The sequence below is a fragment of the Elephas maximus genome, chromosome 18 (genome assembly GCF_024166365.1).
Source record: "Elephas maximus indicus isolate mEleMax1 chromosome 18, mEleMax1 primary haplotype, whole genome shotgun sequence".
NCBI lineage: Eukaryota > Metazoa > Chordata > Mammalia > Proboscidea > Elephantidae > Elephas > Elephas maximus.
The window spans coordinates 69,470,815-69,490,488 of NC_064836.1; the positions used below are offsets into that span (position 1 = coordinate 69,470,815).

Genomic DNA, 19,674 nt, shown 5'->3' on the forward strand with positions numbered 1-19,674 from the left:
TTTCTTTCACAATAAATGGTAGATGCATTTCTACTGCAAGTTCTATTTCATCATTTTTAATAGCTGTATGACCACATGGAGTCTCCATGAATAAGAACCACCTTGATGATGACCAACAACAACCCTTTACTGATCACATTTAAGTTGTATTTAAAAATGTTCGGCATTCATTCATTCATTCATTTACTCACTCACCCACCTACCCACTCATTCATCCACTCAACGTATTTAGCTGGATGTCTATGTGGTGCGTGTTTAGTGCTGTGACAAGTATTGGGTTCACGAAGGTCCATTAAACAAATATGGCCCTTGTCCTCATTCAGCTTACATTCCAGACGTTAAACGGATACCCACACAAATCATTACCAGTTTAGATACTGTCGTGAAGAACAGGCACTCTATGAAATAACTGGGAGGAATTTAACTCAATAAAAGTAACATAAACCTTCAGTAAACATACTATGCACTAGGCAGTGTTCTAAGTGCTTCAGGTACCACTCACAAGAACTCTATGTGGTACGTACTATTTTTACCTCACTTTACAGATGAGGAAACTGATGCCCAGCTCACACTGATGGCAAGAGGCAGATGGGCACCAGTCTGTGCTCTTACACATGGCTCCACACTGCCTCAGTCAGGGAATAGGGCTGTGAGGAAGGGATGTCTCCATGGAGACCTAACTGCTGTCACTGGACCAAGTGGAGGGAAACACACGCCCATCAGGAAGAAGCGCACGCCCGTGAGGAAGGGTGGTCTGGTGTGAGTCTGGAACTGAAGACAACCGACCAGTGCAGGCAGAGTGCAGTGAGCAAAGAATAAGGTTAGTTTGAGAGGAAGATGGAGAGATGGGTGAGGGCTGGATCACGTAGAGGACTTGTGGGCTATTTCAAGGAGTCTGGATTATATTTCTAAGTGAAACAGGAGGTCACTAATTGATTCTGACAGCTTACACACATAATTTGATTTATATTTTTAAAAAGATTATTCTGGCTCCTGGGGAGGGAAGAGAGTGTAAGGAAACATGAGTAGATTCTGAGACACCATTAATCAGAGAGTAGAGCAGTCCAGCGAGAGGTGATTAACACTGGAGATGGGGAGTGGAGGGTACAAGACAGTGACCAGGATAGTCCTTCCTCTTGCAGGGCTGTCTGCCATGACCCAATGCCAGGGTTACCTCTGCTGACCTACAGCCACTGTGAGTTCTCCTTCAACCCAACACCTGTCTGAAGAAGGTGCCCTTCCCAGATAGAGAGACCATCCTTAAAGATAAAATTAAGGTTCTTTGTGGAGTGGAGGAAAGTAGGGGGGAGTCTTGAAAGATGAGAATAATTTTGTTAAGGAGAGAGGAGTAAAGGAGATGCCAAAGGTTCTGAAAGCTCAGAGCAGTGGAAATAATCCAGAGCTGCTTCAGCATGGAGCAAGTAAGGGAAAACGGCAAGGGATGAGACTGGAAAAATGGGCCAAGGGCTACCTGTGAAGGATCCTGGAGAGCAGGCTAAAGTATTTAGACTTCTTTTTGCTATAATACGTAGGGAAATGATCAGATACCTATTAAAAAAAAAACTTGACAGCAATGTGAAAGGTAGAATAAAGCCAGCAAAGGTTAGAAATGGAGGCTCAATTAGAAATTAATCCTGCTCTAGACAAGAGACAACGACATGAGGCCAGGAAATAATGGTATAAATGCTACTTGGGAAAGAACAATGAAGAATTCTGTAATAGCCTAAATTGGTCCCCTTTCCTTTTTTTAAGAAAAAATAAATAGCTCTCCTACCTTTACTAGCAGTTTTGCCAGATTTTGAAGAACAACTAGTTTTACTTTTAAAGCTCATTAAAATGATACTTCCATTGTGGAGATGATCCAAATGCTACAATTAAAGCAAACTTTAAACACGGAGACTAAATGGCTTTCAATGGGCTGTAATTTATGGAAGCCTTGGAACAACGATGCGCCACACGATATACACCGATCTTCAGTGAACACAGAATACAACGAGGAAGTAGATGAAAAGTGCGTTCGCTTCCTCAGGATGCTGCCGCAAACATGGCGGCGTAAGATAACAAATCTATTCTCTCACAGTTCTGGATGTTAGAAGTCTGAAATCAAGTTGTCGGCACGGCCATGCTCCCTCAGGAGGCTCTAGGGGAGACTCCTCCCTTGCTTCTTTCAGTTTCTGGGGCTCCTGGCAACCCTTGGCTTGTGGCAATATAACCAATCTCTGACTCTACCTTCGCATGGCCTTTTCCCCTGTGTCTGTCTCTCTCTCCTTTGTCTCATAGAGAAAACAGTCACTGGAGATAGGGACAGTCAATCCAGGAAAATCTCACCTCAAGGTCCTTAATTACATCTGCAAAGAGTCTATTTCCAAATAAGGTCATGTTTGTTCACAGGCACTGGAGGCTGGGACTTGGACAATCTTTTTGGGTAACATGATTCCATGCTACAGAGTTACATTTAAGCAAAAAAAAAAAAAAGCCACAAATATGGTCATACCTGAACTCAGGTTCCAAAAAATTGGATGCAGTGTCCAAACATGTAATTAGATCTAGAAAAACAAACATAAAAACCTGATTCAATATGCACAGATTTACTCTCACTAAAACAGTATTTGTGAATACCAAATCCTACTGTTCTACATTTAAAAATCTCAGTAGCAGATTAAGGCGGTAATCACACCTTTTGACAAATTTTTATTAATCATAATTGCTTCCTCGTTTCAAGTACGTTGATTTCTGGAGCTCTGTCTTCCCAATACTGTTTACCACCACGCCACTTCAGAGTCGGGTATCATATACACAGAAGACACGCAGACGAGCAAAATTTATAACCTTAAAACGCACTCTTGAAATATAGCTTCCAAAATGCAAAGAAAATATTTCTTAGTTATTATGTGAATAAAAATGATCTTTCATTGGTTACACACATGGAAGAAAAATGACACAAGAGAGCTGAGTTAATTCCGTGACTCTGAATAACCTACTCAAAATCTGGTCCACAGCCAGGACCAACACCTTCAGTATCTCCTGAAAACATATTAGAAATTCAAATTCGGCAGCCGCAATAACAACCAAAAAATATGCGCGTGGTTACACAGGTAGCTATGTATACTTATCTATGTACAGACAAGCACATGTATAGGTGTTTCTGTGGCAAATGCATAAACATTTCTGTGGGTGCTGCATGTATACTCATATATAAAATAAAGCTCACGGGCGAACAGTTACGGATACTTTCTAGATAGAACCAAATACCTCGTGGGGCTGGGTTACTGGGTTTGAGGCCTTAGGACCATTGTCTCGTGGGGGTAACTCAGTCAACTGGCATAACAGAGCCCATAAAGATAATGTTCTACATCCTTGTTTGCTAAGTAGCGTCTGGGGTCTTAAAAGCTTGCAAACAGCCACCTAAGATACAACTCTTGGTCTCCAGGAGTCTGGAGCAAAAGAGAAAGAAGAAAACCAAAGACTCAAAGGAGAAACTAGTCTACAGGACTAATAGCCTCATCTACCTTTAGACCGTAAGAACTAGATGATGCCCGGCTACAACTACCGACTGTTCAGACCTGAGACACAACAGATGGTCATTGACAGAATGAGAAAAAGGTAGGACAAAACTCAAATTCCTAAAAAGGCCAGACTTACTGGACCAGCAGAAACTAGAGGAAGCCCCGAGACTATCATCCTGGGATACTCTTTAAACCTGGAACTCAAACCACTCCCAGTGGTCACCTACCAGACAAAAGACAGAGTGGCTCATAAAATAAATAATATAACCCAAAAAGTACTGCGGTCCTCTGAACAATCATCTAAATGAGATGCAAAAGTCAACACTTACCCTAGACCAAAGATGACAGGTAAGGGGTACAAGAAAGCTGATCAATGGAAACAGAACCAGAATGGCAATAATGAGAATGCTGGCACTTCATGAAAAGGGTAACCAATGTCAGTGAATAATATGCACAGAAATTGTTCAATGAGAATCTAATTTGCTATGTAAATTTTGTTCAAAAACACAATAAAATATTTAAAAAAAGAAAGTCAAATCCTTACACCCCACCCAGGCTTTTCAGATCAGAATGTCTAAGGGTGGGGCCCAAACATCTGCTTTAATTAACAAGCCCTCCAAGTGATTCTAACGTACACTAAGTTGGAGAAGCACTGCTCTAGGTAAGACAGAACTGTTAAAATTTAATATCTTCTATGTAGAAATCAACAAATCTTAGTAAGAGATAACCTGCCTCACAGGCTGTGCACAAGATGGCTTTTGGTTAAAACATTTTAATGGCTTCCCTCTGCTCTTAGGTTGGAAATCGAATTCCTCAACATAGCCTACAAGGTCTTGAAGAGCCTGGTCCTGCCTTACTCTCTCACCTCATCCTGAACAGCTCTGGGCTTCCCGCCACACTGGCCTTCCTTCTGTTCCTCTGGCACATGCTGCTCTCTTGGCCTGGAAGCCTTCTGCACTACCTCTCAGCCTTGCTGACTCCTCTCTAGGATCTCAGCCAACCTGTTGCTTCCTCCAGGAGCTGTTCCTGAGCTTCCCAGGTCAAACCACCTTAGAACATAGCAGCCAATAAACTTTGTTTTCGTTTTTAATGAATGAATGACTATTACACATAGTTCCTGACTTACGACGTATTCAAGTTACAACTGACCACACTTAAGAACAATTGGGCTTTTTTTTTTTTTTTACATCTTATCATAGTAATATGTACTATATACAATGTTGTAGCATGTAATTTGCTGATGTTACCGTTCTCAGATGGACACTCACAGATATTCAAAGATCAGATTTATAAAGACACTGATAATAAAATGCAATAATAATGACAACTAAAAAAAAAAAAGAACTATTTGACTTATTTAAGAACAAACTTACAATTGAGGCCTCTGAATGGAACCCCGTCGTAAGTCGGAGACTAACTACCTGTATATGTTCTCACAGTACCATGTGTTATGCACGACTGCTCCGTTGTTGCAAGTATGGACTTATTAGTAGCATCATTTCATAATGTCCAGTCCATGGACAACCATTAGGCTGCTTGTCCTCACCTCTGTATTGCCAGCTGCTATCACAGCATGTGCACACAGTAGGCCCTCAAATGGACATTTACTGAATAAAATTTCCTAATGGTTAGCCCGCTTGGTGAAGTCAAGGCGATGAAAAAGATAACTGATTTCACATACAGATGCTTGGTTAAAAAACTGGGTTGAGGGAAACAGAGTGAAGGAGCTAGAACCCAGCATGTTCCTGGCACAATGAGTATGTTAAATCAGTGACCACCACAGCAAGCTCAGGATGATCAATCATGCCACTTTACAATTCTGAAGAAATTACATATTTATTATTCAAATGGCACATGCCCTGAACAAAATTAGAACTTAAAATAACTGTGGTATACCGACCAGAAAGTGGTATTTTGCGAGTGATTGTATGGATTAGTATTCTCCATACCATAGGTTCAGCTTTTCCATGCGTGCTGGACAACGAATAAGGAAGCCCTAAGAACTGACGAGAAAGGTGCACAATGAATAAGGAAGACCAAAGAAAAAGTGATGCATTTGAGTTATGGTGTTGGTGGAGCATACTGAATATACCGTGGACTGCCAGAAAAACAGAAAAATCTGTACTTGGAAGAAGTGCAGCCAGAATGCTCCTTAGAAGTGAGGATGTCAAGACTTCATCTCATGTACTTTAGACATGTTGTCAGGAAGGACCAGTCCCTGGAGAAGGGCATCATGCTTGGTAGAGAGTCAGTGAAAAAGAAGAAGACCCTCAACAAGATGGACTGACACAGTGGCTACAACAATGGGATCAAACACAGCCATGACTGTGAAGATGGCTCAGGACCAGGTAGCATTTCGTTCAGTCGTACACAGGGTTGCTATGAGTTGGAATTCACTCAAAAGCACCTAACAAACAACAACATATCACAGGTATTCAATATGTAGTTGAATAAAGATTAAGTTAAATCTCTGTTTTTGGAGTTTAAGAGAATATTTGCCTAGATCGGAGCTCACTCCTACCTGGTTTACTGACTGGGAAAAGGAAACAAAAAACTGAATTACCTACACTCTACTTATCCCTGACCATCTTTACACAGGATCAATAAAAAACTGATTTTCCACTTTCCCGCTGCACCAAAAGAATTTTCAACTTCTAAGACTAGAAGTTGAACTTCTGAGATTAGTAGCCTGGGATATAAAGAAAGGTACTTCTGTGGTCTACCACGGCATTCAAGCCACAGGAGACCACTAGTGACAGCTGGCCACATTATCTTTGGGTCACATGCCAGAAGGCTGCTCAGTTATAGACAGACTTGATCAGAACAAGGCTTTGGTTACAAGTCCACACTATGCTGAAAATCCAAATTACGCCAAGCAAAGGTGTAACTCATTGATCTTGTTCTCAAATTCCATGAGGGCTCAGAAGAGCTCCCTATGAGGAAAACAGAAAGTGAAAATGGACAGTCACAAACACAGCCAAGAAGACTGAAACCAGAGAAAGAAAGCAATGATTACAGACTTTGACCTTTATAATTGTATGGAAGCAAAGAAAATAAAAGATAAATTGAACAGGGAATTAAGCTTTAATATGTGTCTTTCTTGAAGGCTACTCCCAAGAAAACAGCCTCCCAGCTATTATTGCAAGGCTCTCAGATAAGACCATGAGCTCGGGCAGGATGAACAGTGGTCAGAAGTAACCACCTGCTTCAGACTTATACAGCAATGTATACGACGCTACCACAATAAATGGAATAGAATTGAGAGTCTACAAATAAACCTTCACATTTATAGTTAAGTGATTTTCAAAATTTAATGGAGGAAAGAATAGTCTTTTCAACAAATGTCATCAGGATAACTGGATAGTCACACGCAAAAGAATGAAGTTGCACCCCTACCTCACTTACTAAATACAAAAATGAACTCAAAATGGATCTAAATATAAGAGCTAAAACAGAAAACCTTTAGAAGAAAACATAAGAGTAAATCTCTGTGACCTTGGATTAGAGAAATGTTTCTTAGAGAGGACACTAAAAGTACAAGTAACCAAAGAAAAAATAAATTGAAATTTATCAAAATTAAAAAATTGTGCTTCAAAAGACAGTATCAAGAGAGTAAAAGATAACCCACAGAATAGGAGAAAATATTTACGATTAATTTATCTGATAAGAGTCTGTTGTTGTTAGGTGCTGTCAAGTTGGTTTCGACTCATAGCGACCCTATAGGACAGGGCAAAACTGCTCCACAGGGTTTCTAAGGTGCAGCTAGTGGATTTGAACTGCTGGCTTTTTGGTTAGCAGCCAAGCTCTTAATCACTACATTACCAAGGCTCTTGATAAGAGTCCGAATCCAACCCGTGAAACATTTCTTAACATGGAGGAACCTGGAAGACATTATGCTGAGTGAAATTAGTCCGTTGCAAAAGGACAAATATCGTATGAAACCACTATTATAAGAACTCAAAAAATAGTTTAAACAGAGAAGAAAATATTCTTTGACGGTTATGAGAGTGAGGAGGGAGGGAGGGAGTGGGGTATTCACCAATTAGATAGTAGGCAAGAACTATTTTAGGTGATGGTAAAGACAACACACAACACAGGAGGGGTCAGCACAACTGGACTAAGCCAAAAGCAAAGAAGTTTCCTGAATAAACTGAATGCTTCGAAGGCCAGTGTAGCAGAGGCAGGGGTTTGGGGACCATGGTTTCAGGGGACATCTAGATCAAATGGCATAATAAAATCTATTAAGAAAACATCTGCATCACACTTTAGAGAGGGACATCTGGGGTCTTAAACGCTAGCAAGCAGCCATCTAAAATTCATCAATTGGTCTCAACCCACTGGGAGCAAAGGAGAACGAAGAACACCAATGACACAAGATAATTATAAGCCCAAGAGACAGAAAAGGCCACATAAACCAGAGACTACATCAGCCTGAGACCAGAAGAACTAGATGGTGCCTGGCTACAACCGATGACTGCCCTGACAAGGAACACGACAGAGAACCCCTGAGAGAAAAGGGTAACAGTGGGATGCAAACTCAAATTCTTATAAAAAGACCAGACTTAATGGTCTGGCTGAGACTAGAAGGACCCCAGAGGTCATGGTCCCCAGACCTTCTGTTAGCCCAAGACAGGAACCATTCCCAAAACCAACTCTTCAGACAGGGATTGGACTGGACTATCGGATAGAAAATGATACTGGTGAGGAGTGAGCTTCTTCGATCAAGTAGACACATGAGCCTAGGTGGGCAGCTCCTGTCTGGAGGGGAGCTGAAAAGGCAGAGGGGGTCAGAAGCTGGCTGAGTGGACACAGAAATAGAGGGTGGAAAGAAGGAGTGTGCTGTCTCATTAGGGGGAGAACAGCTAGGAGTATATAGCAACGTATATATAAATTTTTGTCTGAGGGACTGACTTGATTTGTAAAGTTTCACTTAAAGCATAATAAAAATAAAGAGTCCAGAATCCAGAATACATAAAGAACTATTACAATTAACAATAAAAAGACAAACAATTCAATCAGAAATGGGCAAAGGATCTGAACATTTTTTTAAAAAAAAAAAATAAAGAAGATGAAAAAATGCTCAACATCATTAGCCATCAGGATAATGCAAATCAAAACCACAAAGAGCTACCCACTGGGTATCACTGTACCCAGTTCCTTTGTTTATTCATTTGTTCACTCATTCATTGGACAAATATTTAATAAGCATGTATTATGACCAGGTGTTCTCTAGGTGCTAGAGATAAAAGGACAAATCAGATACAAATCCCCGTGTATTGGGAGTGTACTTCCAGTTGGAAGAAAAAAGAAAATATGCATATTAGTAAAAAAAAAACACATATAGTATGTTAAAAGGTGACAGGTACAGGAAAATGAAGCAAGGAAGGAAGTTAGGAAAAGTTGGGGGGGGTTGCAATTTTAGATGCAGTGGCTAGCATAGGCCTTACTGAGATGGTGACAACTGATTAAAACTCTAAAATACGTACGGGAGCAGGGTACGAGGTGTATGGCACCAACAGTTAAGCGCTTGACTACTAACCGAAAGGCTGGCAGTTTGAACCCACCCAGAGGCACCTCAAAACACAGGCCTGGCAATCTGCTTCAGAAAGGTCACAGCTTTGAAAATCCTTCAAAGCAGTTCCATGCTGCACACATGGCGTCGCCATGAGTGGGAGACAAAGTGACGGCAACTAACAATACAATACCCGAAAATTGAAGATACACTCAAAGAGCAGGGCAATATTTAATTCACTACATACTTAACTGAGAAGCTACGCACAGGATTTAAAAATTTATTAATCAAACATTTAATACGTATCAAAGAATATTTGTAACACAGATGTTCCAAACCAAAAACTCGTTGCCGTGAAGTCGATTCCGACTCATAGCGACACTATAGGACAGAGTAGAACTGCCCCCATAGAGTTTCCAAGGAGTGCCTGGTGTATTCGAACTGCCAGCCTTCTTAGTTAGCAGCTGTAGCACTTAACCACTACGCCACCAGGGTTTCCAACACAGATGTTACTACCAAAAAACCCAAACCAAACCCACTGCCACTGAGTCGATTCTGACTCATAGCAACCCTAGAGGACAGAGTAGAATTGCCCCATAGTTTCCAAGGAGCACCTGGTGGATCTGAACTGCCGACCTGTTGGTTAGCAGCCGTAGCACTTAACCACTACATCACCAGGGTTTCCAGATGTTACTACACAAAATATTAAACACATGATGTACTTCCTCTGAGGCACTGGTGGTTCAGTGGTGGAACTGTCACACCCCATACATGAGGTCTGGGTTTGACTCCCGGCCAGTGCAGCTCATACACAGCCACCACCCGTCTGTCCGCGGTGGACTGCGTGTTCCTGTGATGCTGAACAGGTTTCGGCAGAGCTTCCAGGCTGGGATAATCTAGGAAGAAAGGCCTGGTGACCTACTTTCAAAAATCAGCCAAGGAAAACCCAGTGGATCACAACAATCTGATCCACAGCTGATCGTGGGGATGTCTTGTTCTGGTGTACGTGGGGTCGCCACAAATCAGGGGTGACTAACATTTACTGAACATGTACTAAGTGGCAGATACTATACTAGGTATTTTTACGTGATCTCCTCGTACATACCAAGAGTGGTGATTACATCTTATGTTTCTCTTAACAAATATGACAAGGTCGTTCATCCATGGAAGCAGCTAACAACAGCCACCAATAACATATGCCATTTGGTGCTGTAAGTAAGACTTACAGAGCAGCAGAGGGCAGCCTGACCAAGCATCCCCTCTTCCTTGTGCAGCCCAAGGTGGAGTCAGCATCTACAGTGTAGACTCTACACTCGTCTTAACAGTCAAGTCCAACTCAGAATGAGTGCAATCACAATCCTTACAAAGAGAACCTCTGTGTTTCTCCAATATCTACCTTCTGGAACCCGCTGGTTTGGTTTTAACCCTAGAAGGCTTTCTAGAGGAGGTAAGCCTCATGAAGGGCCCCGAAGGTAGGAATATACAGAACCCGACAGTGAGGAAAAGTATCAGAGAATACAAAAAGAAAGGTAAGCCAATCACTGACAACACGGTGAAAGATTTCACGATACTAATGCTGGATTTTCTGAGAGAGCTTAGTCAGCAGTATTACTAGGCACCATAATCGATATCCTATATATATTTTTTCTGTTTTTTAATTTAAGTATAATTTCAAACGTTTCCAGCATATAATAATTCCAAAGGTTGAAGAACTTTATAACTATTTCTCGGAGAATTTATTTAAACATGAAATGTTAGGTAGACCCATACACAATATCATACATAATATAATACTTCATAAGTTAACAAATCGATCAAAAAATATCAGCAAATTGGATGCTAAGATATATTTTCGATTGACAGCACTGGTTATTTCTGAGATCAAAGGAGTGTGAAATATATTATTTTACATGTTCCTCAATACCCTCAACTTTGTGTTTATGACTGAACTGAAGACTCTCACACAGCGATAGCACGCATCACTCATGACAGTGGGACACCACTGACTGAACTGAAGACTCTCACACAGCGATAGCACGCATCACTCACGACAGTGGGACACCACTGACTGAACTGAAGACTCTCACACAGCGATAGCACGCATCACTCACGACAGTGGGACACCACTGACTGAACTGAAGACTCTCACACAGCGATAGCACGCATCACTCACGACAGTGGGACACCACTGACTGAAGTGAAGACTCTCATACAGCGATAGCACGCATCACTCACGACAGTGGGACACCACTGACTGAACTGAAGACTCTCACACAGTGACAGCATGCATCACTCACGACAGTGGGACACCACTGACTGAAGTGAAGACTCTCACACAGTGACAGCACGCATCACTCACGACAGTGGGACACCACTGACTGAACTGAAGACTCTCACACAGTGACAGCACGCATCACTCACGACAGTGGGACACCACTGACTGAACTGAAGACTCTCACACAGTGACAGCACGCATCACTCACGACAGTGGAACACCACTGACTGAACTGAAGACTCTCACACAGTGACAGCACGCATCACTCACGACAGTGGGACACCACTGACTGAACTGAAGACTCTCACACAGCGATAGCACGCATCACTCACGACAGTGGGACACCACTGACTGAACTGAAGACTCTCACACAGTGACAGCACGCATCACTCACGACAGTGGGACACCACTGACTGAACTGAAGACTCTCACACAGCGATAGCACGCATCACTCACGACAGTGGGACACCACTGACTGAACTGAAGACTCTCACACAGCGATAGCACGCATCACTCACGACAGTGGGACACCACTGACTGAACTGAAGACTCTCACACAGTGACAGCACGCATCACTCACGACAGTGGGACACCACTGACTGAACTGAAGACTCTCACACAGTGACAGCACGCATCACTCACGACAGTGGGACACCACTGACTGAAGACTCTCACACAGTGACAGCACGCATCACTCACGACAGTGGGACACCACTGACTGAACTGAAGACTCTCACACAGTGATAGCACGCATCACTCACGACAGTGGGACACCACTGACTGAACTGAAGACTCTCACACAGTGACAGCACGCATCACTCATGACAGTGGGACACCACTGACTGAACTGAAGACTCTCACACAGTGACAGCACGCATCACTCACGACAGTGGGACACCACTGACTGAACTGAAGACTCTCACACAGTGACAGCACGCATCACTCATGACAGTGGGACACCACAGCAGCAGGGTGTAATTTTCACCCAGCTGAAGCCGCCCATTTACTTCTGCAGGAAGCAGAGCCTGAGTGCCTGCACTTATTCTAACTCAGGAAAGTACAAAGCACTACTTCTAAAGGTTACTGTATTTATTTACCAGAAAGAAAAAAACAGGAAGAAGCAAGACAATGGATACCTACAATAAACTCCCCTATTTGTTCTAAATTTCTTTAAATAACCAATTTCCCCGAGCCTAAAGGGGAATGAAGTCTTGTTTCCATAATTCACACCTTGTTTGTAATTTTATGACTGGGTGTGTGGAGAGCTACTCTGTTCAAGTGCTAGAGGATGTGGGATAAGGCTCGTCTTGCTGCCAAATTCTCCTGACAATATTTCTTTGTGACCTTGTTTCCAGGATAGGAACCCAGCATTGATTTATACAGTCAGCCATTTTGTTAAGGGAAATTTACATATATAATGTAATCTGCTGTGATTCAGAGTCAACTAACATTTATTGAACATATACTGACTGGCAGATACTATTCTAGGTATTTTTACATGATCTCCTTTTCCATACTAAGAGTGGATTATGTCTTACACTTCTGTTACTAAGATTACAATGTCATCCATGGAAGCTGAGTACACAGAAGGAGCTCAGGAAATTTCTTCTAAGTGAAAATAAACCAATGCTTTCTTAGGGATGGTATAGGTATGGCTCTGTAGCCCCAATAATAAGCTATGAAGTGTGATGGGCTATCAGGTACATGTGGTTAACTAGGTCAAATCAAACCCTCTCTAAGCCTAAATTCCTATATATTAAAATAATGGATATAAGACATAACAACAGATTGCATACTTTGTGACCTACTCAGTATCCAGGACACTAATAAATACATTCACATTAATAAGCAACTGTGAATAAATGAAGCCACTGAATAGCACAAGATAACACGAACACAAACCTAGTCCCTTCACAGTATTCCTGAAAACCGAAACCAAACCCGCTGCCACTGAGTCAATTCTGAGTCAACGACCCTATAGGACGGAGTAGAACTGCTCCATAGTTTCTAAGGAGTGCCTGGTGGATTTGAACTGCCAACCTTTCGGTTAACAGCTGTAGCACTTAACCACTACACCACCAGGATTTCCTAAGTAACTAAAAAATTAAACACGAAAATCATTAAGGTGCTCTTCAAGGTTGTTTATCTGCCACCTTGGAAGAAATGCTATCCCATAAAAGTTTAAATGTCTCTTGTGTCAGCCATCTTAACAAGTTAATTTTTTTTTAATACACACCTTCTCTGCAAAACCGGTAACACTCATTAGAACCTTTGTTCTACAAACTGACACCAAATACAGATATTTTTCTGTAGGTATATTATATCACATACACACACATATATATTCATTTTTGTGTGTAAACAAAGATACATCTAGAGATATTAATGTGAACTGAGAATTAATAAAATTCTACTAAATGGCTTAAGACTTGAAAAGTGTTTGCTAGATACAACAATAAGAAAAATCAGGAACACAATACAAAAACTTAAAAAAATCCAAACCTAGACAGTTAAGCACTCGGCTGCTAAACAAAAGGTTAGCGGTTTGAACCCACCGAGTGGCTCTGCAGGAGAAAGATCTGGGGTCTGCTTCTGTAAAGATGACAGCCAAGAAAACCTAATGGGACAGTTTTACTCCTTCACATGAGGTCATATGAGTTGGAATCAACACGATGGCACCCAGCAACAAGAACAACAACAAAAAAAAAAACGAAACCCGTTGCCATCAAATTGATTCCGACTCATAGTGATGCTACAAGATGGAGTAGAACTGGCCCACAGGGTATACAAGGAGCAGCTGGTGGATTTGAACTGCTGACCTTTTGGTTAGCAGCTGAGCTCTTAAGCACTGTGCCACCAGGGCTTCAAAAAGAACTAAGTGTAAAACAAAACAAAAAGGAGTCTATAAAATTATTGTACAATTTCGGTGGTAAACGATCTCAGGAATTCATGCCCTAATTTCAAAACCAAGAATATTCTCTAGAAAAAAACTAACCAGATACAGAAATTTGGACTTCATTAGAAATGAGTTCTTTATTTTGCCTTGTTTCATTGACAAGTTGATGTACTCTGTATAAACAGAAGCAATGCAAAATATTTACAAAAAATGTGGTTAAAGAATGTAGCAATCAGAAAAATTTTATACTATTGGTGTTCTCTAATTCCAAAAATAATCTATCATATAGCAATAAGAACCTGTCAAACAGGACTATTTTCCAGGTTCAGCTGTTCGCAGGCCTTAAGCACACTGTTATCAGAGTCTAAGGGGTCAATACGCAAGGAATGAACAAGTGCTTATGAATTTCAGTTAGAAAGCATGTTAACATACACATTTAGTGTTTTTATTTACATGGCATTTTTTTAAATATATTTTTGGTGAAAGCGTACACAGCAAAACAGGTTCCCATTCAACAATTTCTACACATACGTGGCTCGGTGACAATGGTTACAATCTTCACATTGTGTCAACATTCCCATTATTTCCCATCTAGATGTTCCATTCCCAGTAACTTAGCTTCACTGCCCTCCCCCCCAACCTACTCATCCATGTTTTAGAGTAACGACCATCTGGTCTCACAAGAATAATTTTTTACAAAAGCACAGTACTCAAGGGTGACCTTAACTTTTTGAGCTAACCTATTAAAAAAAAAAAAAAAAACCCTTTTTTTTTTTATTTAGTTAAAAGATGACTTCAAGGGATAGTTTCAGTTCAAGTTTCACATGATGTTTTATTTATTATTTTTTCTACACAAAAATAAAGGTAAACTTTAGATCAGGCTGACCATGACAGAATTCTGGATTGGTGAAATCTAAAGTAACGAAGCACAGTATTTCCTAGGAAACAATGATTTATTTTCTACAATATCAGGACAACCACTATCCAACTGCACAGGCACATATACGCACCAGCTTAGGGTACACAGAAAACAGATGCTGCCTCGAAGGGCTGGAAGCTTTCAATGCAAATACAGGTATGGCTTCTGAGCTCAATGTTCTGTAATGAAACTTCCTTAATCAATCAATCAACGCTCAGAATCATCCCAGGAATCTAAGCTCTTCCTAGAAATCAGCCAATTTTTTTTTTTTTTAATGTTCAAGTAGAGACTCAAAACTAGGAATTTAGATTATTCATCTACTTTATTTTTCAGGTCCAAGGGTAAATACTACGGTTTTAATTTACTTTGTAGAATGAAAATATCAGGACCTCTGAATGGCTGGTGTTATGGACTGAACTGCGTCCCACCCCCCCCCAAAAATATGTGTTGTAAATCCCAACTTGTATGCCTGCGGTTATAGTCCCATTTGAGAATGGGTTGTCTTGTTATGCTAATGAGGCAGGATCAGTGTGGGGTGTTACCTTGAGTCAATCTCTTTTGAGATATAAGAGTTTAAACAAGCAATCAAAGTAGAGATGGGGGAAGAGGGATGGCAAGTCAGGTTAAGATCACCCAGGAACAGAAGCTCAGAGACAAGGACCTTCTTCCACATCTGACAGAGAGAGAAAGCCTTCCCCTGGAGCCAGCACCCTAAATTCAGACTTCTAGCCTCCTAAACTGTGAGAAAACAAATTTCTGTTTATTAAAGCTACCCACTTGTGGTATCTGTTACAGCAGCACTAGATAAGTAAGTCGGTTCTGCCTCTCTCAGTAAGACTAGCAGTAACTTGGGAGTTTCTCTCTGTAGAACTTCTAAACAGATGTTGCTAATATGATGTCCAGGATCCCTGTAGGGTTCACAAACATTTTTTAATTTTTCAGGAAGTCTGGTTGGAATTTACTGGAATTATGCCAGCTCAGAGTAGACTATCAGTCCTCTCACAATGACTGAAGTGTCAGTGTTTATTTATTACTACTCAACAGTAAACTTCTCCTTTCACTGGTAGACACAATCTTTCGAAAATGAGGTACATAGGTAAAAATTAAGAGAGATAGCTGGTAGTAAAAAAAAAAAAAAAAAGGTTGGAAATTACTACGCAAAATCATTAAAAATAACAGAGAGGGATAAAACCATAAAGGTCACAAAAACTAGAAACCACAATGGAAGAGGAACCCATGGGCAGTTCCCTAGATACAGCTGGGGGATTAGTAGTTTAGAGCTTCATCCAAGAGGATTTCCTCATGTCCACAGGCTCCTTGCTACAATTTAAACTCAGGCAGGACAAATCCTAACTTTTTGAAATATTTCCTTTTTGAAGAAATGTCTAATTCTTAAATCTTTAAAAACCGAGATAACTCTAGAACTGCATGTGTCAGACCTCATAATTCAATCATGTCTGATCTGGTCTCCTCTAATCGCCTCTCTACTGGTCTCCCTGCGTTTACTCCTACCTCTCCTCCACCCACTTTCCACAGATCAGGAAAGGGCATAAGCACAAACAAAAATGTAAATCCAGTCATATCACTACTCTCCTTTGACTGCTTCCACGCACGCACTCGTAGGAAAAAGCCCAACCTTCCTATTTTCTCTGAGGCCCTGACTACTGTCACCTACTCACCCACACTCACTCCACTTCAGCTCTGCTGGCTCTTTCTCTAGTTCCCCCGAACCTCCTTCCCACCAGAAGGCCTTTGCACCTGCCGTTCCCTTCCCTATAATGTCTCTCTTCCTTGTCTACTTGGAATCTCCATCTTATCCTTGAGTTCTCAGCTTAAAGGTGGCTTCCTCAGAAAGCCTTCACTCTTTCTTAATCTCCCATTCCTCATACCCCTCTGGCCTCCTGAACTCTTCCTTTACGGTGCAAATCATAGTTGTAATTAAGTAACCACTTGTTTAATGTCTTTTTTTTACCCCCAGCCCTGAACTATAAACCTCATGAAGTTGGGATTGTGTCTGTTTTATTACCAAATTCTCAGTGCCAGGCAGATAGCAGGAAATAAGGGATTGAAGAGAGTATAATTTTACAATGGGCTCTTTCACAAAGTAACAAAAATTAGTCTATCTCACAAAAAATCATAACTTTACCAGCCAGAGTTTTATAAGGTTAAGAAACTTTCATGAGAGTGTAACAAATAAAGAAGCTGTTGAAGTAAGATTTTTCAATCTTTTCATTCCCAAAATACTCTAAACCTTGAACTAGGTTGCTAAGCTGGTGACACGGAGTAATGTTCCTTGAAAATATTCAAGGAATTCAGTGTGGCAGCTAAGTTTTCTGGGTGGAACCAAACTGGGACTCTCAACCAAAGCCAACTTAGCCTTCAAATGAATGAATCAATCCAAGAAATTGTGACCGAAAGGCCACCCAAGAAGTAATAAGAAACCCAACCAGTGTTCTCTGGAATATAGTTTAGCCAAATCACTCCATGTCAAAACAAATGCTTGATGGATGAGGCAAAGCCATGCAACAAAGTAAGAACTCAAGAGACTCCTGGGTAACAACCTTGGAAGCTGTTACAACAATGAGGTTGCTGGTTAAAGTCTGGAAGCTACGATTTATCTGAAATAGTGACGTAGCTAATAGAAATTTGGCACAGAAGTATGTAAGTCTACAACATACTGATTCTGCTATCCGAGATCATTGTCAATTCTTAAGTAACTTTAATGCAGGCAATTCAGGCTTCTGTGGATTAGATAGCTCCATAACTTAAATACCCAAATTAGGACTTTTTTTTTTTTTTTAATAATTTTTGTTGTGCTTCAAGTGAAAGATTACAAATCAAGCCAGTCTCTCACATATAAGCTTATATACACCTTACTACATACTCCCATTTACTCTCCCCCTAATGAGTCAGCCCGCTCCCTTCTTCCAGTCTCTCCTTTCGTGACCATTTTGCCAGTTTCTAATCCTCTCTACCCTCCCATCTCCCCTCCAGACAGGAGATGCCAACACGGTCTCAAGTGTCCACCTGATACAAGTAGCTCACTCTTCATCAGCATCTCTCTCCAACCCATTGTCCACTCCCTTCCCATGTCTGATGAGTTGTCTTCGGGAATGGTTCTTGTCCTGGGCCAACAGAAGGTTTGGGGACCATGACTGCTGGGATTCTTCTAGTTTCAGTCAGACCATTAAGTCTGGTCTTTTTATGAGAATTTGGGGTCTGCATCCCACTGATCTCCTGCTCCCTCAGGGGTTCTCTGTTCGGCTCCCTGTCAGGGCAGTCATCAGTTGTGGCCAGGCACCATCTAGTTCTTCTAGTCTCAGGATGATGTAAGTCTCTAGTTCATGTGGCCCCTTCTGTCTCGGGCTCATAGTTATCATGTGACCTTGGTGTTCTTCATTCTCCTTTGATCCAGGTGGGTTGAGACCAGTTGATGCATATTAGATGGCCGCTTGTTGGCATTTAAGACCCCAAACGCCACAGTTCAAAGTGGGATGCAGAATGTTTTCATAATAGAGTTTATTATGCCAATTGACTTAGAAGTCCCCTTGAGCCATAGTCCCCAAACCCCCCGCCCTTGCACCACTGACCTTCGAAGCATTCAGTTTATCCCGGAAACTTCTCTGCTTTTGGCCCAGTAGGACTATTTTTTGAAGGGAGGAAAATACTTATTTTCCAGAAACCATGAACTCAATGATTAATAACAAAGACAAAAAGAGGAAAACTATCAATCAAAATAAGTAATTAAACTTGACATTAAGACAAAGAAACTTAAGCAGAGTAAGAAGCAAGTTGTTTATTTTTTACCCTTTCATCATTCAACCTAAGACTTTCAGGAAGTAAAACTGAAAGGATGGTAATCCATCATCATTTCACTTGTGTTCTTTACCTTACTGGTCTCTCCCCCTTTGAGGCTGAGGCTGGGGAAAAATGAGAACACATGCATATGTACCTGGTAATGTCATCTTTAACACAGTACTATGTGACAGTGAGCTGTGGACAATAAAGCTTTAAACTGAGATGATACATTTCAATAATTGACAGATATTTAAAAGTCACTATAAGTTTATATTCCAATCTTCTAAAAGTAAAGATTCAGTATTTCCACTCCTAAGGAAAGAGAAGTTTATAGATTTTATGTAAACGTTTATACACTTTTAACTTTTGGAATTGTGAAACTGATCTAATTTTGTCAAATTTATGTATGTGTTGTTAATTGGTCAGTCTTTCTGCTCTCTTCAAATCTCAGATAGACAGGTCTTTGGAGAAATATTTCGTTTTTGTTTTCAAAAATAAAAAATGTGGGAAACACTGTAAAATGTAAAAATTACCTTGTTTATCTATAACCGAGTATGAAGCCAAAAATCCTCGTCCAGAAACATGGATTCCACTCATGAATAGCACTGTAATTTCATTGCTTTTTGATTCAATTGTATGGTTCATTTGCAAGCCCAGACCACAATATTTGCCTAGGAAGGAAAGAAAAACAGGTATTTGATGTGATTCTCATGAAATCTATGATAATTAGAATGTAGATAATAACAGAATTAGAATAATATTCCAAAT

At 40.8% G+C, this 19,674-nt stretch overlaps 1 protein-coding gene across 2 annotated transcripts in view; it reads right to left on the reverse strand.

The window, feature by feature from the left end:
* Positions 1 to 19,674, reverse strand: part of DCBLD2 (discoidin, CUB and LCCL domain containing 2) — a 107,837-nt gene that overhangs the window by 27,498 nt on the left and 60,665 nt on the right. For both annotated transcript variants that reach the window (XM_049858379.1, XM_049858378.1), the window contains exons 3-4: positions 19,440 to 19,577; positions 2,495 to 2,546 (exon numbers count right to left, since the gene is read on the reverse strand). In XM_049858379.1, coding sequence (XP_049714336.1) covers positions 2,495 to 2,546; positions 19,440 to 19,577 — 190 coding nt within the window. The remainder of the gene's footprint in view (positions 1 to 2,494; positions 2,547 to 19,439; positions 19,578 to 19,674) is intronic.